At 51.5% G+C, this 23,836-nt stretch overlaps 6 protein-coding genes across 9 annotated transcripts; 4 read left to right on the plus strand and 2 right to left on the minus strand.

The window, feature by feature from the left end:
- Window positions 1–71: 71 nt before the first annotated feature.
- On the plus strand, window positions 72–2,037 carry PV10_02287 (uncharacterized protein). Its single transcript, XM_016366584.1, has one exon. The coding sequence runs from the start codon at window positions 192–194 to the stop codon at window positions 1,128–1,130; it is 939 nt and encodes a 312-aa protein (XP_016226102.1). The 5' UTR covers window positions 72–191; the 3' UTR covers window positions 1,131–2,037.
- A 1,129-nt stretch (window positions 2,038–3,166) lies between these two features.
- On the plus strand, window positions 3,167–7,181 carry PV10_02288. 4 transcript variants are annotated; one of them, XM_016366588.1, is made up of 5 exons: window positions 3,167–3,986; window positions 4,059–4,130; window positions 4,182–5,919; window positions 5,980–6,250; window positions 6,311–7,181. In XM_016366588.1, exons 2-5 carry the CDS (start codon window positions 4,126–4,128, stop codon window positions 6,463–6,465), a joined length of 2,169 nt encoding a protein of 722 aa, XP_016226106.1. In that variant the 5' UTR covers window positions 3,167–3,986; window positions 4,059–4,125; the 3' UTR covers window positions 6,466–7,181. The 4 variants fall into 4 exon arrangements, with proteins under 4 accessions (XP_016226106.1, XP_016226105.1, XP_016226104.1 ...); XM_016366587.1 differs by having other exon boundaries at window positions 3,167–4,130; XM_016366586.1 differs by having other exon boundaries at window positions 3,167–5,919.
- A 132-nt stretch (window positions 7,182–7,313) lies between these two features.
- Window positions 7,314–12,136, plus strand: PV10_02289 (uncharacterized protein). The gene is made up of 3 exons (XM_016366589.1): window positions 7,314–7,965; window positions 8,015–8,231; window positions 8,283–12,136. Exons 1-3 carry the CDS (start codon window positions 7,602–7,604, stop codon window positions 11,893–11,895), a joined length of 4,194 nt encoding a protein of 1,397 aa, XP_016226107.1. The 5' UTR covers window positions 7,314–7,601; the 3' UTR covers window positions 11,896–12,136.
- A 1,032-nt stretch (window positions 12,137–13,168) lies between these two features.
- Window positions 13,169–15,381, minus strand: PV10_02290 (uncharacterized protein; the record flags this gene model as incomplete). The annotated part of the gene is made up of 2 exons (XM_016366590.1): window positions 13,169–15,018; window positions 15,069–15,381. The coding sequence occupies 2 exons, from the start codon at window positions 15,379–15,381 to the stop codon at window positions 13,196–13,198; spliced, it is 2,136 nt and encodes a 711-aa protein (XP_016226108.1). The 3' UTR covers window positions 13,169–13,195.
- A 357-nt stretch (window positions 15,382–15,738) lies between these two features.
- Window positions 15,739–16,903, plus strand: PV10_02291 (uncharacterized protein; the record flags this gene model as incomplete). Its single annotated transcript, XM_016366591.1, has 4 exons — window positions 15,739–15,880; window positions 15,978–16,021; window positions 16,568–16,697; window positions 16,788–16,903. The coding sequence occupies 4 exons, from the start codon at window positions 15,739–15,741 to the stop codon at window positions 16,901–16,903; spliced, it is 432 nt and encodes a 143-aa protein (XP_016226109.1).
- A 179-nt stretch (window positions 16,904–17,082) lies between these two features.
- On the minus strand, window positions 17,083–23,221 carry PV10_02292 (uncharacterized protein). Its single transcript, XM_016366592.1, has 2 exons — window positions 23,066–23,221; window positions 17,083–23,007 (listed from the first exon to the last, which is right to left on the minus strand). Exons 1-2 carry the CDS (start codon window positions 23,071–23,073, stop codon window positions 17,154–17,156), a joined length of 5,862 nt encoding a protein of 1,953 aa, XP_016226110.1. The 5' UTR covers window positions 23,074–23,221; the 3' UTR covers window positions 17,083–17,153.
- Window positions 23,222–23,836: the final 615 nt, after the last annotated feature.

Consider the following 23,836-nt stretch of genomic DNA (forward strand, 5'->3'; position numbering starts at 1 on the left):
TCTACGGCCAATCTTTCGTCTTGAGTTGACCCGCAGGCACCGAGGCCACTACAACTATCTTCCTCAGAGATCGACTCTGGACGACCGGCCAGGGTGAGAGACGGTGATGGTGAAAAGACTGTCTCTTGCAAACTAATTCACATTCGACCATCTACCCTCTACCATCCTATATCCTCTGACGCGAATCCACCATGTCTACCTCAGTCCTCAACCATTCATCGTCCGACCCGGCCTCTACACTGCAAGCTGCGCAGCAAGCCTCAACGATCCTGGCAAGAGCATCCTCTGTCAGCACCACGTTCCCCGCCTCACTTTTGAATACGGCCGACACCCCGGAACTATGGGCTGACTTGGAACGCATGTTGTTTGCCTGTCTCCGGACGGGCGACGACAAGTCAGCATTCTTGTGCCTGGAAAAGTTGACAGAACGATTTGGGCCTGACAACGAGAAAATTATGGGATTGAGAGGCTTATACCAGGAAGCCGTGGCGCCGAATGATGAGGCACTCCAAGAAATCCTGAGTGACTACAACAAGATCTTGTCAGAAAATCCAATGAACGTCCCGATCCACAAACGAAGAACAGCTTTGATCAAGTCATTGGGGCGACAGGAGCAGGCCATTTCAAACCTAGTTGATTTCCTGGATGCCTTTCCCACCGATGTCGAGGCATGGGCCGAGTTGAGCGAGCTGTACTTCTCCCAAGGACTCCTTCCTCAGGCCATCTTCTCGTTGGAAGAAGCCGTCATTATGACACCCAATGCATGGAACCTGCACGCACGACTGGGCGAACTCGAGTACCTCCTAGGTCTGTCATTGGACGGCGCCGAAGCACAGAAGCACCTGATGCAGGCAGTGCAGCGTTTTAGCAGAAGCATAGAACTATGTGATGACCATTTGCGAGGATTCTATGGTCTCAAGCTTGCTTGTGCACGGCTACTGCAGAAAGGCGGGTCACAAAAAGGCTCTACGACTCCGACAATATCGCAGGGAAAAATTGAAAAATTGAACGCCTTAGCATCCTCGAAGCTCGAGGCTCTTGTGAAGGAGCGATTAAATGGCAACGGGTCAAAGGCGGGCCAGCCAGAACTTGTTGCTGCGCAAGAGTTGCTGTCCAAATCGGACAAATAAGCCTGGACAATGAAGCGAAGAGCCGCATTTTACAATAGTTAGGCTGGTGAAGCTAGCCGTTGTACCTGACCACGTCCACAATTTACGGCGCCTCTCAGGGGACTCTGTGTCTGAGGCTTCCAAGAGGAAATCCCGCCGAGCAGGTACCTGCAGCGCTTACCGCCTACACTGGAAACTAGAGCATTGCAGGTCTTGCACGATGCGGCGGAATTTGCTTGATGTCATGTCCGACAGTTAGCTGGGCTGTGTTGGGCAGCAGTTTCCCCAGCTTCCCACAATTGGCGCCGTGAAGACGTGGCAGTTTCTTTGAGGGTGCCCCGGCTGTCAGACTACCCAATGTTGGACGAATGGGATGGAACCACGAGTGAGTCTGTGGATCATATCCATGTTGGTTGCCCGCTCACAAAGGTCCGGCGAGGCTTGTTTCCAGTGCGTGCACCAGCGCCACGAGGTCAGTGAAGCGTGGATTTCCTTCGATCGGTGGAGTTTGGGACTTGTTGTGGACGGTGTCATGGTGAGCAAGCGCAATGCTCGTGGGCTGGGCGGTGCAAGTCGAGCTTTGATTAGCTGGTGAAAGGATGTTGGGAAGTTAATGACATGGCATTTTCCAATGACGAAGAAGTTAAAGAAGATGAAGAGTCATTTATATAGATGAGTGCTTGCAGCATGGCCTCAACATGGCCTCAACATGGCCGCAGCATCGACCAGCATCACGCACTTTTAGGCGGAGCACGCCGAAGTAGATTCATGGCCCGGCTATGACCCAGGAATTCGAGCCAAGGCATATCGAGTTACTTTTCAAAGCCATGCTGCCTGGAGTTTCAATGTCTCTTACTCGTCAACATCAGCATAGACAGAAGAAACCTGCGTGGAAGAAGCGCTTACCAGATCCACCCGTCCGGGCCAGATTGTACACGCTGGGCAGAAGTCCTGTGTGACAGTGGTGTTACCTTGGACGATCAGAGCTTGTCAGGTTGTTGTGGCGACAGTCGGCATCGCCTGTCTGGACAGAAACTGTGTAATAAACCCTGGATCAAGGAGGCATCGTCGCCTCTTTTTCCCATATTTCACCATCATAACAGTGGCTTCACGAAAAGCTTGAAGCTTGAAGCTTCAGACAGAGGTACTTGGATCGATCACTGATCAGTGTCCAGGCCAAGCTTTGCAGCCGAAACCGTCAACGCCAATTAAGCACCCAACCCCTACAGAAACCCACCTAGAACCGGTCAAGAACACCCAAAGTCCGCCTGTTGCGGGCACTTTCCAGGTCGTCCTGCTTTCGTTCTACCTTGCAGAATCTTGTTCAGTTCGGGAATTTCTTGTATCTGTTAATGAGTCAAGAGGTTTCAACAGAACTGTCCCAACAGGTTTCTCGTGACTACTGAGACCCTAGAGGAGCATACGGACAGGGATCTTGATTCAAAAGCACAGTGACCTTGACGCTTTGTTGTAGCTGCACACAACCACAACCACACACCAGCCTATCTTCGGATCAACTTACTGGACCTAGGAATATCGCTTTTCTAGGGACCCAGGGACCCAGGGACCCAGGTCGCCGCACTCTTTCATCAAAACCCAGAGCCCTGTGCACCAAACTTTTCTTAGGTCCACTTGTTCCCGCTAAATTCTCCGACTCGGTTCACTCCCTCGGGCCCTTCGACAAGGAAGCCATCCAGCATTCAATTATACGGGACTATTAGGTCACCAATACCGCCATTCCGACAACAGCTTTGTACTCGTACATTGTCCCTCATTACCTTGAAAGAGAACAGGCTGTTATCATCCTTCCGTCATCAGGAAACAGGGTTGAGGTGACAGTGGATTTGCAGACCATTCGTCTCGGCCCAACAGTTGATATTTGCAGGTGGAACCTGTGGGCAGCATTGGGCAGCCATTCTGCTATTCCAGAGGGTTCTTCATCTTGGCAGCTTTTTTCGGCCCCCTGAAGCGCTTCGGGCTCCAGACCGACCTATAAACCGACGCCCAAGTGGTGCATTATTGACCCCCCTGAGAAGACCACCTAATACGCCATACTCGCCATATTCGTACCTCTTGCCTCGTCCGCCTCGTCCGCCTCTCCATTCACGTTTCAGTCACAGGACACACGCGTTGAGATTTTCATGTCCCAGAACCTGTTTTCAACCTGAAGACTGCAACTGACACACTGCACACCACCAGAACCCCCCCCCGAAACTCTGCACCCTCTAGGCCTGACTCATAATACATGATCCATTGCCCAGGGCTGTCCCTTGAGTATTTCCACCACCACCAGCACCATTACTACTACTCATACCATCATCATTACCATCATTGCTATAATCACCGCCACGACAAAATTACCTCTTCAACTCCAATCCACTGCTGTCAATTGACGGCGGATGTGATAACCATACTGTCCGATTAGCGTCTGTGTGCCGTTGAAATCGGGCTCCCATTTTTAGGCTTTCTTTGGGCCTGGCATAATCCACATGCAGGCTCTGGCCGTCCCTTCCTACCCCGCGGCTCCACCCTCATCGGATTCTTGCAACCGTCCACAATCCACACACACGAACACACCACACACCGTCACAAGTCGCAGTCCAAGTCCCGACCACACACCCTGGTCAGTGGCAGACTAACCAACTGCGGACTACAACCTGAAAGTTGTTTTCCCAGGTGACTTCCACTACTTTGTAAAAGTCTCTCAGCATCCTCACCGCAGTCACCACCTCCACCTCCACCACCCAAACAAAACACCCACACTTGCTCAACTCGTCCCAATTCAGTTGCCCTCGACCAACCCCTGGCCCTTGAGGCCTCCAAGAGTCCAAGACTCATTCCATCCACACCCTCTGGCGCCTCTGGACCAGGCCACTTGTTAGTCTCGCATCCCACGGTCGCCTTCATCATTGGCTCGGTTAGCATCCCTTGAACTAACGAAACCTCAAGGCTATCGCTTTCAGCCTGCCTCTGTGCAGGTTGAACGCGGTAATTCCTTGACCATATCCAATCTCTGATGGGGTGCGTTGTCTACCAGGTGTCTTCTGTCAATACTAAATACCATCTCCACAGGTCATCTTCTAGAAGCCACAGCCACCACACTCACATTGACATTACACACGTTCAATCGCGCTCACCAACTCCCTCCTCTAACTCTCAAGACGACGAGCTCCTCGAGAACGACGGCGTCGACGTCAGTGCCGCCGAAATATCCCCCCATTACTCCGTCGTCCCCTCCGCTCAAAGCCAGAGTGGCTCTTCCTCCGTGCCTGGTGGATTTACCGTCGTCTACCCAAGCGAACTCGAGCCAGAAGGAGATGGGGCAGACTCTGCCTCGAGGCTAGATCACCGCGAACGACCTCAACAACGTGCCTCTCGCTCCAACTCGGCGCGACGCAGGACCATCGCACGACCCCAAGCAATCCGTGATTCCGCTGCTCGAAGCCGAACGAGAGAATTGCAGGATAGGTCTCCCACCGAGAGCGGTGACTCGACTGAAGAGTTCCTCGACCGTCCTGGCCCATATCCACACATGGGGTCACAATCCCAATACGCCCCTCCCGGCTATCCTAATTCAGATCCTTCAACCTTTGCGTATCCAAGAATGCGACAAACCACCATGGTTCCCGTCCCACCACAGCAGGTTGCTGTCCCATACCATAATCAATTCGCTCACGGCCAGGCCCTCGCCTATCCCCCACAGCCGAGCTATGCTGGTGCGTATGGTCATCATGCTCCCTCTCAAGTCAGTTCGCCATACACCTCGCCATATCATGCCTCTTCCATCGCCAACTATGTCGCCCCGGGTGCCGGTTACTTCCCCCAACAATATCCTCCCCAATACCCCGCCCCCTTCCCACAACCATACATGCAGTACGGTCAGCAAATGCCGGCCCCATTTCCCTACCCAGACTACCGTTATCAACCTCGAAATTCTTCTCCCGGCCCTGCTTCTGCCAATACATCTGCCGACAAGCTGGAGAAGCCCAAAGAACCCGACCCAGAGGAGATCTTCAAGCGATTTGCAGACATGATGAAGGAGGAAAGGGCTCAAATGGAGCTCACCAAGGAGCAGCAGGCCGTTGAGAGGGCCAAGGAAGAACAGCGTATACGTGAACAGGCCCTCCGACAGCAAGAAGAGCGAGCTCGCCAAGAACAACTCCGCGAGGAAGAGGCCAAGCGCATCCGCGAGCAAGCGCTTCTCCAGGCGGCCGAGAAGGCACGCGCCGATGCCGCTGCTGCCGCCGCTCGTGCAGAGGAAGCAAGGCGAATTCGCGAAGAGGCCATCCTGGCCGCCGAAGCCAAAGCTCGTGCAGATGCCGCTGCCTTTCAAGAACGACTTGCGGCAGAAAACCGCATTCGGGAAGAAGCACGACAAGACGCTATCCGCGCATATGAAGATCAGGTGCGCAAAGCGGCCGAACAGGCGGCGAGAGAACAACAGATTCGGAATGAGGCCGCTGCCGCAGCTCTCAAGGCCGCCGCAGACGAAGCAGCCGCACGTGCAGAGAAGGCTGCTGCTGAAAAGAAAATCGCCGACGACGCTGCAGCCGCAGCCAAGCAGGCTGCGGAGAGCGAGGCAGCTGCTGCCGCCGCCGCCGCCCAAGATGCGGCTAAAAAGGTTCAAGAAGAGGCCGATGCCAAAGTCAAGGAGGCCGAGGCAGCGGCAGCCAAGGCCAAAGCAGAGGCAGAGGAGGCCGAGAAGAAAGCGGCGGCGGCGGCTCCTCCCGAGAAGAAGGCTCCTGTCCGCTTCAAGGACGCTATCGGGCGAAACTACAATTTCCCTTGGGAGCGTTGCTGCCGATGGCGGGTAAGTTTGCCTAGAATTACAACCGACACCCCCGTCCACTAGAAACTGACCATTTTGTAGGATATGGAAGGCCTCATCAATCAGGCTTTTGCACATATTGACGGCATAGGAGAGCAAGTCTTGAACGGCCGCTATGACTTGCTTGGCCCAGACAAAGAGATCATTATGCCCAACTACTGGGACTCTACCATTGAGCCCGACATGCACATTACCATGATGCTTTGGCCTGTGCCAGAACCCAAGAAAGAAGACGAGATCATCGTGACGGACGACTTTGGACCGGACACCCTCTTGAACCTGGACGAGGTTCTGAACCCACCCAAGAAGAAAGGTGAGTCGCACCCACGACTTGCGGTTGGACCGACGCATTCTAACCACAGCGTGCACGTAGGCAAGAAGAAAAAGCCAGGCGGACTTGCGAGTTGGATGCTGGGAGGGGCTCCAAGTCGGCCACCGCGGTCTTTAAAAGGTGAAAAAAGGCCTGATGTAGCCGCTGGATCCCAGCACAGTGCCGCCGAACAACAGGGCGCATGCACCGTAATGTGAAGGGTCACTCTGGCATCAGTTTCGACAAGTCCAAGGGGTTGTGTTGGGTGGGTGGATTCCATCGTCGTGGAAAATCTGGGCGGCTCAGTCGACTTTTGATTACTGCGGAATTTGACCACAAACCAACGATTATTACCACGGTCTATCATTCCGGACCGTGGCTTCACTACCAAGACTTTGCGAAGCTGATGACCGAGTGGCTCTGGCATTGGCTACTTCAGGAGGCATGGCTTTTCCTCTCGACATCTTCGAGATCGGTTTTTCATGCCTTGGGGGAATTGACAGTGGAAGTCTCTTTTGTTTTCGTGTACTTTGGCGGCATGATTGATGAGCCAGCGGATTGAGCGACACTTGTCTGGGATTTCGAACACATTTGGGAGCGCGAGCAATGGGGTGACGGGCATACGAGAGGGGCTGCGTTTGAATAGGTTTGAATGGAATCTTGATGGCCTTGCAGCGGGCATTGCATTGGGACAATGACAAGGGTTTTGGGGATCTCTTACCGGCGTTTGATCGATTAAATACCCATGCGTCTGGGACGGCTGACATTTGACTCAAAAGCCTGGACAGCTAGTCACCTGGTGGCCGTGAGGACGAGGGCCATAGACCCAGACTAGTACAGATATCCATATTCGAATCATTTGGAGGATCTGTTGCTTGTTCATTTATTCAATCTGCTAAAGAAGAAAATTGTTGAATTCAAAATTACAGATGAACGTTGGGAAGGTGCATTCCAATAGCATATAAACCTCCCCTCCTTCCCCAGTGCCACCGTGTCACGTGCTCACCTACCACTTCCCATCTTTGGCAACCTCAGCCATGACCACCTCCACCACCATATCATATCACTCATATCAGCCATATCATTGACTCACATTCGACCGTCTCCAGGACTATCCTGTCACCACATCCTTCTCGCTGTACCGTCCCTCTACAAGGGGTGTCGAGTGTTCTCTTCTCACCAAGTGCCAAATCTTGACGCATCATCACCACAGTACGATCACCCTCATCGTCCGCGTCAGCCCGCAAAGATCCTCCACTCAAGGCAAGACGGACGTCGACCAGGACCCATGACAATATCCTCTTGACCAAGCGCTCAATGCAGCGCTCTCTGACCCTCTCTATCCTTCCCCAACATGTCATTCAAAGTATTAATCCATGACTACCCACACCGCACGTTGGCCTTGGCCACTGAAGATCACGTCCTGGTCTTCCGACATGCCCATACACAGCCGGAGACGTCCTTGCGTATTGGAAGCCAGACTAGCTTATCCTCGGTCGGTGGTAGCCGTCACAATCTAACTCCAAGATGCATGGTCGAATTCTCTGAAAAGTCGGCCCTCGACCTGTCCCATTTCCATCCGGTTGCGTCCGCAAAGGGAACCCTTGGCGTCATCACCCTCAACAACGATGTCTTCTTGTGCGTTATCACTGGCGCCGAAGAGGTCGCTACTGTCAGACCCGGCGAGACTGTTCAAAAGATCTACTCTGTTGACTTTTGTAAGAATCCCTCCAGCCACTGTTGATCCCATTTTTGACATCAGATTAGATTGTCTCAACCGCGCCGACTACGATCATGCCCATGGTCCTTACCCAAATCCCTACCCGGGTCAGACTTTTCAGTCTGATGATGTCGACTACGGTGGTGGCTATGACCAGGCCGATACCACCGCCGAACATCCTTTCCACGCCCTAAGGAAGTTGCTCAGCGGCGGAAACTTTTATTACAGCGTCGATTTCGACTTGACGCGGCGCCTGCAGGACCGGTCAGTCCAATTTAAACACCCACCCCAATTAACATGCTAATCTGTCCAAAGTGTTGGTGCTGAATCCACCCTCGACATTACCAGTCTAGACGAAGGTTTACTCTGGAACTCGTACATGATTAACCCCCTGTTGAAGTTCCGGAGCCGCCTTGCGGACCACGAACAAGTCGCTCTAGATCACTCTCGCATCCTCACCTCTGTCATTCGTGGTTTTGTGAAGACCCTTCCTATCCCATCGTCGTCTTCCCCCATCCGTGGAAGTGGCCATGGGCTCCCCACCACCTTGACAGTGATATCCAGGCTTTCCTCACGCCGGGCAGGTACTCGTTTCAATTCGAGAGGTATTGACGACAACGGTAATGTCGCAAATTTCGTCGAGACCGAGACAGTGTTTTGGTCCCCTACCGGCCTCTGCTTTTCCTACACTCAAATCCGCGGTAGTATTCCCGTCTTTTGGGAGAGTTCCAGTAGTCTCATCCCCGGACAACAAAAGATTCAGATTACCCGCTCCCCCGAGGCCACCCAGCCTAGTTTTGACAAACACTTTTCCAACCTTGAGAGGACCTACGGTGCTGTGCATATCGTCAATCTACTGAGTGCCTTCAAGCCGGGTGAGGTCGAATTGACCGAACGATATCGACATCACATTGCCAGGAGCCCTCTGCGACAAAGCCAGGAAGGTGAACTCGAAGAGCACCATCTCATGCGGGAAACAGAATTCGATTTTCATGAGCGCACCAAAACCATCGGCTACGAAGGGGCCAAGGCTATAAAACCTTTCCTGGACGATAGTGCAGAGTCATTCGTCTACTTTCTCTCGGAAGAAATCGTCGATGAAACCGTCGTACATGGAAAGACCGTCAAAGTTAGACGACCTGTCGTGGTAATGCAACAAAACGGTGTGTTTCGTGTCAATTGCCTTGATTGCCTCGATCGGACCAATCTCATCCAGGGCCTAATCAGTCAGATGGCCATCGAGCTTTTCTTGTCTCACCGAGATGAACGAGCCAATTCGGATTTCTGGATGCGACATTCTGCCCTCTGGGCGGACAACGGCGATACATTGTCAAAGATCTACGCCGGCACAGGGGCCTTAAAAAGTTCCTTCACCCGACATGGCAAGATGAGTCTTGCAGGTGCCTTTGCTGATGCCAGAAAAAGTGCCACTCGGCTCTATGTCAATCATTTTGAAGATAAATCCAGGCAAAATACAGTTGACCTGCTTCTAGGTAGACTGGTCGGACAGAGTAGCGTTGATTTGTATGACCCTGTCAATGACTGGGTTGTAGCCGAGGTGAACCGGAGGAGGGCTGAGTTTGAGACGAGGGACCACATCAAAATCTTCATGGGCACATACAACCTTAACGGCAAGACGAGTGGGGCTGGAGAAGACCTTAGTCAGTGGCTAGACGTCCATGGGAAAGGCTTTGACGTTGTAACAGTGGGATTTCAAGAAATTGTGGAACTCAGCCCTCAACAGATCATGAGCACCGACCCAAACCGGCGAATGCTCTGGGAAACCGCCGTCAGAAACTGTCTCAACGGCGCTGTGCTGAGTGAAAAGAGTGACGAGCTTTCTATCGAAGGAGATCAATATGTCCTCCTGAGAAGCGGACAACTTGTTGGCGCGGCGCTCTTGATTTTTGTCCGTTCCAGTCTTCTCGGACGCATCAAAAATGTCGAGGGTGCCATCAAGAAAACCGGGATGAGCGGTATCGCTGGCAACAAAGGGGCCGTTGCCATTCGAATGGACATTGAGAGTACATCTGTGTGCTTCGTTACAGCCCACTTGGCCGCGGGGTTTGGAAATTACGAGGAAAGAAACCGAGACTACAACACAATCACATCGGGACTCAGGTTTCAACGGAACAGAGGGATCGAGGACCATGAAATCGTGGTTTGGGCTGGAGATTTCAATTATCGCATCGGTCTCGGATATGACAAGACAAAGGCGATTGTCAACGAGGCCATTATTGGAAACGAAAGGATTAGAGAGGAAGCATTGGGAAAACTCTACGAAAATGATCAACTCAACATCCAGATGGTGGCTGGAAACTGCTTCAACTTCTACCGAGAGGGCAGAGTTCGGTTTCTGCCTACATATAAATACGACATTGGAAGGGATGACTTCGACTCGAGTGACAAACAACGCATTCCCGCTTGGACTGACAGAGTGCTTTGGAAGGTCAATCACAACAGTACCCAGCTTGGGGAGGATCTCGGCTCCAAGATGAAGCAGCTGGACTACAACAGTGTCATGTCATTGAAATTTAGCGACCATCGGCCAGTGTTTGCCACGTTCGAGATGGGAGTGCGTGTGATAGATGAGGCAACGAAGGAAGCTCTCATCAAGAAGCTTTATACCAAAAAGGCACGGGATATCAAGCTCAAAGGCACGGAATCGACCGAGGACTTTTCTGACCTTGGTTCAGAGGAAGATGAGACGGAAAGTGTCATGGGATACGAAAGTATCCAAGAAGGGCTCCCTCCTGCCAGTAGCGACAAACGCAAGTGGTGGCTCGATGGAAACAAAGGCGCTAGAAGTGTGATTCGACCGCCACAAGAAAACATGGCTTTGAACAAGCACCGCGAGGCAAACCCGTGGAAAGACTCGAGCGAAGACGATTGGGTGGAAGTTAAAAGACCTCTCGGTAGCAATGGAGACCAAGCAAACGCGAGCACCAGCCGTACTCAGAGTCGAGCTTCAACACGCAAGCCTCTTCCACCGCCGGCGAGAAGAAGGATGGTTCCACCAGCCTGGGACGGAGAGCGCATGGCCAATCCTACCGAGATCAAACCCTACGGCCGGTCTGTTTCTTCAGCGCCTCATGCTTCTTCTGGATCACGAAGTCGTGCCGATTCATCACCATTACGAAATACAAATATATCTCCTACAGCAGCATCTTCTTCTCTCCCACCACCACGAATGCCGGAACGGTCATCATCTTCCGCAACAATCACGAGAAAAGCGCCTCCGCCTAAACCTGCGAAACCTATGACCTTGACGACCTCGGCGAGCCAGGTGGCCGTACCCAATGTCTCACTTCTTCCAGGACCAGTCATCTCACCACTCGCCCCGATTTCCAGATCAGACGTCAGTGTTTCACAGGACCATCCGAGTCCCAGACAGCAATACGGCGGTGGCACAGACGGTGCGATGGACAGCAACGATGACGCGCCGCCACCACCGTTGCCCCGCCGCACAGGAACCGCGAGCTCAACAGCATCTTCGTACGTTTCAGCGCAAGGATCGCTCTCGCACAGTAACTCCATATCTCACTCGACACATCATTCATTCGCATCAAGTGTCAGCGGCAGTCTCGCCAACAGGACTCGGACACCTAGCACTTCCACTCCACCGCCTTCGCTCACTCGAATCACGCAGCTGCAAAAAGACGGCGGGGTAGGCAAAAATTCTGGCGAAAGTCCTCCAGGGCCACCATTGCCACCGAGACGCGACACGAATGGTGCGATGTCTGTGCATGGGCAGTCTCGAAGTGCTACTCCTGTGGGAACTAGCGCTGGGACGAGAACGCGTGATTTGATGATGGATGATGATGTGGGTAGCAGCAGTGACGTTGGTGCTAGTCACAGTGTCGACACGCAAGGTCGATCGACGACGGGGAGTGCGTTGGACAAGTATAAGCCGCTGTTGCCCAGTTAAGTTGGATGGTTCCGCATGCAGATCGGTTTGCGCATGGAGGGTTGAGTTTGCTCTTGGTTCGTGGGGAGACCACCATGACGTTGTTTGAGAACATGCTCCTCGATGGGCCGAGGCGGCTACTGTATCAGTCCCGCACCAATTATATAGTCTCCTGTGATGGCTGTGAGACGAGAGGTGGATGATAGATATGATAGATTTGGCATTGTCACAGAGCTCCCACCCGCTGATTGTCATGTTTTTGAACAGAAGAGGATTTTAAGATGCATTCCTGGTACATCCCATGGAAGATCTGCCGATGAAGCAATATCATGATCATTACCATTCCATTGTTGTTGGTGTTGTTGTGATTTCCTTCCTTTTCTTTTCAAGCCTTCTCTTTCCTCATCTGATCCAACCTCCTCACCTGCGCCTCAAGACCCTCGATCTCTCGAGTTTTCTGATCTTTAATCTCCTCTGTCTCGAGCGTCAACCAAGCCCAATAAATAATCTGATAACTGAAGAAAGCCAGTGTCAAGGCCTTGAATAATGCTCGGCCATGTGTGCGATAGAAATTCGTTGATCCGCCTTGCGGTGGTGATGGTGACGACGATGCTGGTGGATCAGCAGGGTGGTTGTACCGGGGGGATGTTGTTGTGAGGGTTCGTGTCGTTGGATTTTGATAACCTCGTAGACGAGTATTTGTCGTGTGTCTGCCCAGCGGCCGTTGCGCCAGGCGAAGGAGTGGAATAAATGATTTCATCGTGGTTTTGGAGGGTTAGAAGTTTGGTGGAAGGAGGGAGGAGTGTCGTGGTGGATGAGGACCGAGCCGGGAAATGAAAGTTTGCAATAATCTCTGTTGAACTTAAGTACCCGATCAAATCGTAAGCGGGTTTGAATTCTCGTCCAAAGAGTGAGTGGGTAGGTGGGTGTGGTGGTTGAAGCGTGTATGTATATGCGTGCGTTGATTTTGGAGGTGTTTTGGGTAGTCTTGTCGTTGGAGTTGGAGAAATTATTAGTAGTATTTGGTTCGGCGGAGTATATTGTATCTTTGAGCCCAGAGCTTACCTCTGAGCGACAATGTGACTTGCTGATTTGATGGCTGAGGGTCAAAGTATTACATAGTATGGCTATATACTACCTACCATCTCTGAACCAGCCTTCTCGTCATATCTTTATCTTACATGTATCCATTTATTATTATTGTTGATTTTGTGTTGGTTGGCTCGGGTGAAATACATCTCCGACTTCACTCAATATCAAACACCAACTTTAGCTTCTTCTCATAGGAGTCTGGCTTCACATTAACAACGTGGGAACAATTTCAAGCCAATATGGCAGCCGCTGCCTCGACACCTCGAGCAGAGATCTCCACCCATTGTTGAGCAAGACTTTCGTTCTTATACTCGATGATACCTTCAGTAATGCCGGGCCACTCGACGGGGGCGTAACCGGTGTCTAAGCCTGGTGCAAAGACAACATGTTTATAGAATTCACGGTTAGGAAGACCTCCTTGAGAGACAAACCCGCGGGAAAAGGTTTTGAGTCGGTAGTTGAGTGATTGGTAGTCTTGTTCGGTTGATGCGGCGGAGATCTGTGAAGAAATCACGGCGGCTGATTCGTTAAATGTGGCGATGGCTTGCTCTAAACGAGTCAGATTAACGGTGGCGTTGTGTTCCTCGAGAGTCTCTACGAGTGTGTCGTAATAGTGTGTCATTTCAACTCCGTATGCCTCGACGTCCAATGGGATAATCTCCTGTGTCGAAAGGTGGTATAGGAGTAGAGATACCCATTGGGCGACGACCTTGTGTTGGATGTAATCTGGATCTCCATAAGTGGTCACCCAATGCCAGGTGTCGTACGCGCTGTGGTATTGGTAGACAGGATCGGTTGGACCATTGCCTGTGCCGATGTCAATGGAGCTGATGCCGTTGTGGAGGAAGCCCGTATAGTCACTGCCAGACCCCAAGACTCCAAACTCGGCTTTGTCTAGTCCGTAGAAGACATCATAGAGGGTGAGGTTGTTGTAGCCCCGGTACGGATAGACGACCTTCTTCATGGTGTCAAGGGCGATCTTTTGAATGTCTGGCGTCGCAGAGAAATCTGGGTCTGGCCCCGAGGTGGCAACGTCAATGTTCAGGTATGCGACAGCTGCGTCCGAAAGCCATGGTAGGTTTTCTTCCACCCACTCGGTCGACCCAACTAGGCCATATTCTTCAGCATCCCATGATGCCAGTACGATGGTGCGTCTAGGCTTCCATCCTGTGGCCTGAAGTTTGCCAAAGGCTTTGGCAAGTTCCACTAGAACCGCCGAGCCCGAATTGGGGTCCACTGCGCCTCCAATGATCCATGCGTCACGGTGGTTGCCGACGATGATGACCTCGTCTTCAGACGTGCCGTTGAGCACTCCGACCACATTCCAAATAGGTGTGATCTTCTCTTCCATGTTGTTGGACAACGAGATCGTGTTTCCAGGAGCTGGGCCTGTAGAGTAGGTGGCGTTGAGCTTTCCAACCCAATTGGTACGGTTGACCGTCTCTCCATCCACCCCATGGCCGTCCAAGGCCCAAAGAAGTTTTTGACCATCAACCCACGACACAGGTATCGATGGAATCTGCGGGGTGACGTCAGAGATGTCTTGTCGTGGTGCGTCCAAAGTAGATGGATATCCAGGAGTCGTCGGATCTCCTGGATGAGTGGATAGAAACTGCACACTGCCTCGTTGGATCGCCGAGGGGTGGCGGGCTGGTCCATCTGGATAAGCGGCGTAGCCATTCGCTTCAGTGATGTTGCCATCATCTGCCGTGTCGGTGAAGATGACTACACCAACGGCACCTCGGTCTTGAGCATTCTTGACCTTGAGCCCTCGGAAAGGCCCGCCGTAACGCGCAAGGACAATCTTGCCCTCGACCGAAATATTCAATGCCTCGAGGCGTTCAAAGTCGACTTTCTGACCACGACCAGCGTAGACATATTCTGCTTCAGCATCTCCCGAGAAGGAATACCCGTGGAAAGCGGGAATGCGATCTGGTCTTCCGGTCACATCGTCCTCTGGTAGTACGTCTTCGATCAGGGTTGCTTCGAATGTGGAGCCGTTCTCGTATGTCAAGGTTACACTTTGAGAAATTGGATAGTCCAAGTACACATCTGATAGTAGGGTTAGCACTCATAGTTTGGTAGTGAAATAAGTAGCATACGGTATTCGACTAGACGTGAGTCAAAGCCAGACTCCCCCCACCGGTCTGCAGTCCACTGAGCAATGGTCCTGTTGGTACCGGCAAGATGATAACTGTGGGCATAATAGTAATTCCATTCTTCCAGGGTGACGTTATCAATGGAGTTAACCAGGATAGCTTCTTGTTCAGTCAAGACCGGAGGGAACTGAGTCTCCTGTCGCTTTTGCAGACCTACTTGAGGATTGAAGAAGCTAGGTGCCTTGTAGTCTTTGGCACAGCTAAAGACCGAGCTGGCTTGAAGCACAAGTATTCCACATACACAAAGGGATTTCATGATGGGCTAACAGGGAGAACAAGAAATCCAGAGTGTAGGTCCAACAACATTGCGGACTCGTCCGGGCCATGTCTCGGTCATATACGTAGGAGCTCCATGCGACCAACCGGCGAGGTGACACACAACCGGGTTAAAAAGAAGACAAGGCTTTGACGATCGCAACACAGGCAAGGATGGTATCGTGCTCATCGTCCGTCTCCTGCCCGTTGCAGTATGGTGAAGAATAGAGGATTCAATGCCAAGAAAAGCAACCATAACAAGCATGATTTGATTCGACAGTACCCCGTCCCTTGAGCCTCGAGGTACCGGCAATGCAACGCCAGGTGAGGAGCTTCAAAGCTTTCCCCATGTAGAGACATGCTTGGCTTAGCTTATGACAAACTCACCTATGTAACCTTTGGTGCAATTGTCTTGGACAGCGTCATTGGAGTTGCGGATGACGGAATGTGGCACGCTGCATATCCGGGGCGCACTGGATATGAAATTACCGTGGGCGATTGTAAGATCTTTATCTAGAGATGTAGGGATCAGGTGTAGAGGCTTGCACAAGTCGAGATAGATGCGTGAGATGCTTGAAGATGATTGACATCTTACAGGTAACATGAATGATGGGATTCTGTTTATTATTGATGATGTTGAAGTCAGAGTGGGGGAACTTGGGGGGTAGATTGGGGAAGGTACGTTGGGTGCGATGGTGGAAGAAACCACGTGACCCACGTGATCAGACAATCACGCTACCACGTGATTCAAAGTCACGTGAGGGTCACACCTCTTGGCAAATCTCACTCAGGAGACGTCGCCAAACAAGGACAGGGGCCTCGATCCGTCAACCGTGCTGCCATCGCACACCACAGAGCATATCTGTCCCTTTCAGTGAGCAGTGACAGCTAACCAGACACGCCTCGATTCATTTGCCAGGAGCAGGACTCGGCTTCTTATTATAATCTCATCCAACTACCGATCACTTTCCTACATTGTCAACCTCTTTTGTGACACTCATCAAGATCATCTCAATCACCATCCAGCCTCAAATCTCACGCTCTAAACGTGAAGACATACCCATCATCTAATAAAACACACTCTTTAAATAATCGACAAACCAAACGTCAAAATGGTAAGGAAAGGGGTCGAAGGGCTTCAGATGCCAAACAGAACCCAGCATCAAAACCTCTAACCATAATTCCAGGTCCAAACACCTCAGCAACGACGGGCAAACGAAAAGTACGCCAAGGGAGTCGAGAAGCGAGCTGGAAAACCCGAATCCGCGTATAAAAAGAAGGAGGCCCGAAAATCACCAGTCGGCGTCATTGCTGTGGGTAAGTTGACCTCCATTGCCCAACTATTTTCACCGTCATTCGGATCTCAAATCTCGACATGCTTTGTTTCTGACTAAATCGTTTGGATAGTCGCTTTGATCTTCGTTGTCATCGCTCCTCTGCTTATTGAACAGCTCAAGCTCATGCCCGCTATTTGGGGCTTCTTTCTCGATTTCCTGGCAAAGCTTGGATTAATTTCGAGATGATCACCACATGCACCGAGGTTTGAATTGGCATGCACGGCAGATCTCAAAATGGTGGAGGGCTTTCTTTTGATCAGCAACATCAAAGGCTATTGGTAGTGTCAGCGAAGACGACTTGGAAGCCATCGCCGTCCTCCCACTGCCTTGCAGAAAGACAAGGGTGTACCATTAAATTACTACTTATTAGATGTTTCAAATACTGTCTACCCACGCTAGGACCGACACAACCGTCATGCAGCCAGCGTCAACCCTCTCAATAAGGTATACCGTTGGTCAACAATTGGAACTCGTCATAAACCTTTGTAGAGTAGTTGCCTGCACTCTTTTTGATGCACCCAAGCATGTACTCCGCCGCCTCGCGGTTGGTCTTCTCCAGCACAAACCGATTGCGGAAGTTCCTCATCGTTTCTGGCTTGAAGCAAGGCAACCCGCTGTCGAGCATCAAGCTGACCAGATGACTCAACTGCTCACAGTATTGGCGTGCGCAGAGAAAGGCTTTGATAGTGAGCTCTTCAAACCACCGATATGACTGAGACGCATTTGAGTTGCTCCCTCCCATGACCGCAATCATTTCTGGGGTCAGCTTGAACGGTGCTCGCTCAAATTTGACCCCACCGGGCGCAATGTCGAAGCAAAACCCAAAGTCAATGTGCAAAACGTGTCCTTTGTCGTCGATCATGATATTGCCGTTGTGGCGATCTTTGAACTGCAGAAGGTAGCTGATAACTGAATATGCAGCCATGCTCTTGACGAACTCACTTCTCGCCTCCTGGTAACGAATTGAATGTTCCCCGCCATACTTGGTGATGAAGTAATCATGAAGCCCGTTCACTGCCTCACGACCGAGCATGTCGCGACTGATCGAGTTGGGCAAAACTTCAATGACACCACACCCAGGAGCAGTCGCAACCACATGATATGGGAAAACATAGACATCCAGTCCCACCGAGTTGAAAATGCCCCGAAACGCTGCAATCATTTGAAGCGCAAGCACATCTTGACGACAATCATCGCCCACTTTGAATATTGCACTCTGCCAAATCTCATATGTTGTTGTGCTGCTATCATTCAATCCCATGTTGGAGATGTCGCTCGTGTTCCCCCGACTATGACCCCGGCGTGAAACGGTTGGTGAGAGCACGCCGGTGTCGCCTGCACTGGTCTCGGTCCCAGCTAATGCCTCTCGCGTTTTGCGTATCCTAAAGGTCGCCATGTATGGCGCCTTCGCATGAGATTGAAGCGGCTTGCCTGATTTTCTGTCAATTCCCACGACCACCCCTTCAGGGTTGCTGGGAATATACACCCCCACCTCAACCTGAATTTTGCGGAGTTCTTCCTCAATTTTGGCCTTCTTTTCGGGTTTGGACTTTTTAATGTAAGGTTTCAACTTGCCAGAGATGTCAGTAACTTCTGCAAAGAACGCGAATTCTCGTTCGTAGAAATCCTTGTCTTGGCCTGAAAAGCTCGAGACTAAACTGTTCATCACTTTGTCCAGCGTGGGCTTGACAGGGTCAGGCACTTGTGAGTCTTCGTCCTTGTAAGCGTTTGCTTTCATGTTCCAGATAATTTGGTGCGCAAAGAGCTGTGATAAGCTTCCAGCCTCGATGATATATCGTTCCACATAGCCCAAAGCATCATAACGCAAGCTCTGTACAATTTGCGGCACGTAGAAGAAAGTCACGTCGACCGAATGGCTTTCGAGTGCTCTCATCGCATACTGGAGGACCAATGGGTGATTGCCGAATGCTGGTAAGAAATAGGTCACTGCCTGCATTGGGTTCACTGGACTCCAGTACAACAAGTACTTTAATTGGAAGGAAACGTCAGAAGGCAGTGCATTCCCAAGAAGGACATCGAGGGCGCCGGGGCAATCGACTGCCTTTTCGGGGAAGTTCATGAGAAGGAAGCGAATGTCGCGCTTCAAGTTCTCGTTGGCAGATCTGTTCAGAAGTTGCAGAGCAAGAGCTGGATCCTCCGCCCAGGCTGTCCGAGCGTACGATGTAAGCTGCGTCTCTGCATGAGACTGGCCTCCCGCGCCCAAAGGATTCAGCCAGACAGTCAAACGGTTGATTTCATTTGCAATCAAGGTTTCGAGCAACTCGTGCTTTTGCAATGGGTCCTTTCTTGTAGCGGACGATGCGAAGATGGGGTGTTTAGACGTGGCCAGAACCCCAAGCACCTCTCCCATGACTTGCACCTCCGCCCTCATCTGCAGACGGTTACCACCAAATCCCCAACCTTGAGGGTTCGAAAACCATCGTAGGCCAACTGATAGGGTTACATCGCGCAATCTCCACATATCGAGTCGCGAGATGCACGTACTCGTGTTGAGAACACGCAGCGCAAATAAAACCATATGAAATAGTATTTCTCTCAATAAAGGGTGCCATTTCAATTTCCTGAAGCCTTGGAGAGTACGCTCCAGCATGCGAACGAAAGTCCTCTGAGAGTTGGCGCTCCCGAGTCGAATGGCATTGTAATGGCTTTCGAAGAACTGGATCAGTCTGAAGTGTGGCGAGATGATGTCGTGAGCAACCTGCGCTTGGTTTTGGAGGGCAGCTTTGTCAGAGGGAGCGAACTCCTCTTTGACGTAAAAAGGGTCTAGGTGATTGAAGCTTGCATTGAAAATGCCTTGTCTTCTGTCGATGGTTCGCTCCCACGCCAGGACAACTTCTGTCAGAATCCGCGACTCCATTCTTGGATTTTCATGAATGACCCCAAGCCACAAAGAGATACCCAGTTTAATAGAGTCTTTGGTGAAGATGTCGAAAGGAATGCTGACAAGATGATGAACAATTGCGGTTTGTGACTTCTTACTCTGGCACAGTAGCGCAGCAGCCCTCCGGAGGACGTCTTTTACTTCGGAAAAGTGCATCGAAGCGTGCTGGCTAGCCCTTCTGTGTAAATTGGTCAAGGCGACGAGCAGGGGTTTGGTGCCGTCGGCTCCAGACGGGCCAAACGACGAACGTCGCCCCGTAGCGCTGTCAATGGCAAGGAGGCCGCGCTGATGCTCTGGAATACCGGTGAATCGGTATTCTTGACGAGTAGTGTACTGCGCCATGAAATCTGATGCCATGTTGATGTTGGCCGGCTCTGCCTTTTTGTCCAGTACGTTGAGCCGATGGTCCATAGGAGGAATCATTGAGCCCATTTCGAGGGCGAATGATCTGCCAAGAGAGACATGACCATAGGCACCTGTATCATCAAACTCCGACAGATAGGTCTGAAGGAGACCTTTGACGTCTAATGGTGCTATGCCCATTGCCCCAGTCACCCACCTTCGAGCGTCATGGTACAGCGCTTGAAGGGTTTGCTGTCGAAGTGAATAATTATCAGAAAGCTCGATTGTAATCTTGCCCCTGGTAGATGTAAGTTTTGGACGCCATGAATACTCGTCGAAGTCAGCTTCTAGGCAGCTTGACCACATCAAAGAGAGCAGTTCCAACAAGGCGAAGAGCGCAGACTTTTGACAGAGAGCCGAGGGAGCGGAATGGATGATCTGGTTGGCCGATGCACGGGCGACCTCCTGCATCTTGCTGCTCCGGTTGCAGGATCCGCTCAAGAATCGAGCGAGCTGCCTTGAGACATACGGAGCACTAAATTCATCCTCCTTTGCGGATGCCACCTTCTCGGTGTACCGTTTGACAACCTCGGCGGCAACAGCTCCCAGACAGGAGCCCATGTGGCTTGATTGGAGTGTGGGGTCAGCAAAATAATCCAAGATTTCAGCACAACTGCCGGAGGTGGCGCGAAGGCTTTCCACCAGGAAGACTGCATTGAGAAATACCACTTTTTGATAGCTCAGTTGTCGGATTTCAGCTTCCCTCGAAGGGATAACGGCAACCAGATTTTTCTTCTGGTCAGCGGTATGTTGCGTGCTCATGCCTCTTCGCAGAACCGTATTGAGTTCGACATCAGCTTCAAGAAGCTCTGCGCGGTCTTCATCAACCAATGGAAAGGAATGCAGGGCGAGCACGCGAAGCTCGTGATAGTACTGTTGGCCAATACGGGACTGAAGGGTTATTCCATGGACGGCGATATTGTACCAGACATCGCGAGCCAACGCTAGAATTTCTGGGTCATCTGGAATACCGCTGTCTTGGTTGAGGGTGGGCCTGCGAGAGGCTAGAACGGAAAGTGGCTTGAGAAGAGGTGCTATCTCTTTGGCCGCCTGTTCAACCTCGGCAGACTGTTTGAATTCTCCTTCCACCACATCACCTTTGCTAATGATTCTTTCAAGCAAGTGTGTGGCGTAGATCTTGAAAAGAGGTGATCTGGCCTCAAGATTCGTGGCCAGATAGTCCCGAGCCTTCCGGACCGCCTCCAAAACGATGGTATTCTCCTGAATGACCGCTTCATGGTGAAGACGTGTATACAACCTTAGGAGAGCCCTGAATTCATTCTCTTTGCCATGAATGGCCAGTTTAGCGGCCTCTTCAATGATACGGGCATCGACCATGACACTGACACGACCAATCTTCTGCAACATCATGGTTTGAACCAAGGCAGTTATTCTGCTGTCGTCACATTCGGCGGCAAGGACAACAATGGCATGCGCAACGTTTCCACACACCAGAGAAGTCTCTTCATCTCCGCTAATTGACAAAGATATGACAGAGCCGGTCCGCAGCCTTGATGCGGAAGATAACGATGGGTGATGTCCATTGCCATCGGCCAGAGCAAATGGATGAGGTGCCTTTTCTGAGCCTGCTTGAGAGCTGAGCACATTACCTAGAGAGTAGATGGTGGTGATGACTGCATCTTGAGAAAGCAACCTGAGGATGTGTGATAGGCTCTGGGCCGCAATGGTGACAGCACGAGGATGAGAGGTGCCCTGAACAATGAACCGCAGGAGGATGCGAGCATAGTTGGAGGTGGACTCCGGAATGTACTTTGCAATAACAGCTAAAGCCTTCAAAGCAACATCTGCAAGTTGCAAGTCTGCCATCTGGACCTGGCTTTCGATGGTATCTTCAATCCAATTGAAAAGATCTTCGGGATCTGCAATGTCGTCATTTAGGACGACGCAATGAAGGTAGGCTTCAAAAGCGTAGGCCTTGACCGAGAACGCGAGACGTTGTTGCCAAGCTGAGCTCAGCTGGAGATAGTCCGAACCGTCCTCTAAGACGTTGATTTGGTCAGTGATAACATCGACAAGGTATTCGACCATGTCATCGGTGACGAGGTCATCTTTGGCTCGACCCAAATGTCTCCCAGCGATGTACTGATCAAGAATATCTCCACATTCAACCGTGTGGTCGTCACACAGCATACGAGCGGTGCAGGCGAGGACCAGTTGCATGAAGCCTTTCTGTAACATCATTGCCCCGACGGGAGTACCCTGGGCGGCGAACCGCTTGAGGTATTTTCTCCAATCTCTGGTGCCTTGCCCTGAGGACACGGAATGGCGTATGGCGGAAGAAGCGGTTTCCAAAGCGATCAGAAGAGAGGGAGAAAGGGAGTCTCGAATCGAGCGTATCATCTCGACTCGTTCATAGGCGGACCAAAAGTTTTCGTGAGATGCGGCAGCTTGCATGAAGCCGACGAGAGAGACGGTGACAGCAGCGACTTCCTGTGCTTCCAGCTCATTGTCGTCGTCATGCTCACCAAAGGCAATTGAAGCCAGAGCAGTCGCAGACTCTGACCAGTGGTGCAGGTAGAGGTTGACAGCCTGTGCGACTTTTGTTTTGAGTGGAGAGAACCTCAAACCAAGTACAAGGAGGGCGCTGGTGAGCTGGAAAGTCAAGGCGGTCCATGGAGCGGGTTTGATCTCATGCATAAAGGGAGAAGGGGCGAAGAGCTGGGTGTGTGCTTCAGGAAGGTAAGCGGCGAGCTGGGAGACCAATCTTTCTGCGTGTTCATAGTTGTGTAGGTCTTGAGCGCTAGCACATAGAGCGAGTATAATATCGAGTTCTCGAAGAGACATGCGGGTTCTAGACACTGGGGCAATGGCTCGAAAGACACCATCGAGGACGCCATTGGCCTGGGGTTTGGGGACAGGGATTGAGGTGAACAGACGTTGAAAGTCGGTCTCATTATTGGAAGTCGGGCGGGAGGATAGAAGGGCGAGCTTGGAGAAAGCCTGCCGGCGCAGGCCACCGTGGCCGCTGTAGATATGTGAGCATGTGTTATAAAATCAAGATGATTTGGGGGACTGGGTCATACACGTCCATCTGGGGTGGCTGCACTGGTCCGATATATCCGAAGGACTCGACTTTCAATGGAACAGAGTGCTTAGTTTCATGATATTCAGCATCTAAGACTTCTCAAGGAGGTATAGAGGGGAAAAGAGAGGTGAGCAAGGGTGATATTGGTGTTATATCAAGACTGAGTGAGGTTGATGTAGTATATTGAACACGTGCAGCTGCTGTGTTTGAATTTCAATTGGGAAACTGGGAAGGAACGAATGCAGCCTTGCAGACATGCAGCCTCGTCGCGTCAGCCTCGTGGCAGCCCCAACCGTGACCCCGTCGCCCCGTCGCTCCGTCACCCATCACCCATCACCCATCCGTCATCCCAGGATCCCTCAGCCAGCTCATAAAGTGGTAGAAGGCCAGACGCACATGTCATCTGATACATAAAAGATGTCGAAAGTCCCAGCATGACCACACAAGCCTCTTCGTCGTCGTGGTCCGCGTAGTGTAAGGCATCGAACTGCCTGGGTGACCCGTGTGATGTAGACATGGTCATTGGACAGGAGTTGACCAGAGACGCTGCAGTCTAATAAAGGCAAGGATTTGGTCCCCACCAACGAATTGGTCAGCGATCAACTGATGCACTTGGAACCCATCAGTCAGTTCAATTCAGCCTCGAGAGATTCAAAGTACTAAAGCAATATTGGACACTGGCTCATCCTTTGAATTCTGAACTATACATCACCAAAGCAGGAGAACGTGTAATTCCCTCGGCTGATCGTGATTCGTTCCTGCCCCCAAA

Source organism: Exophiala mesophila (assembly GCF_000836275.1).
Source record: "Exophiala mesophila strain CBS 40295 unplaced genomic scaffold supercont1.2, whole genome shotgun sequence".
Classification (NCBI taxonomy): domain Eukaryota; kingdom Fungi; phylum Ascomycota; class Eurotiomycetes; order Chaetothyriales; family Herpotrichiellaceae; genus Exophiala; species Exophiala mesophila.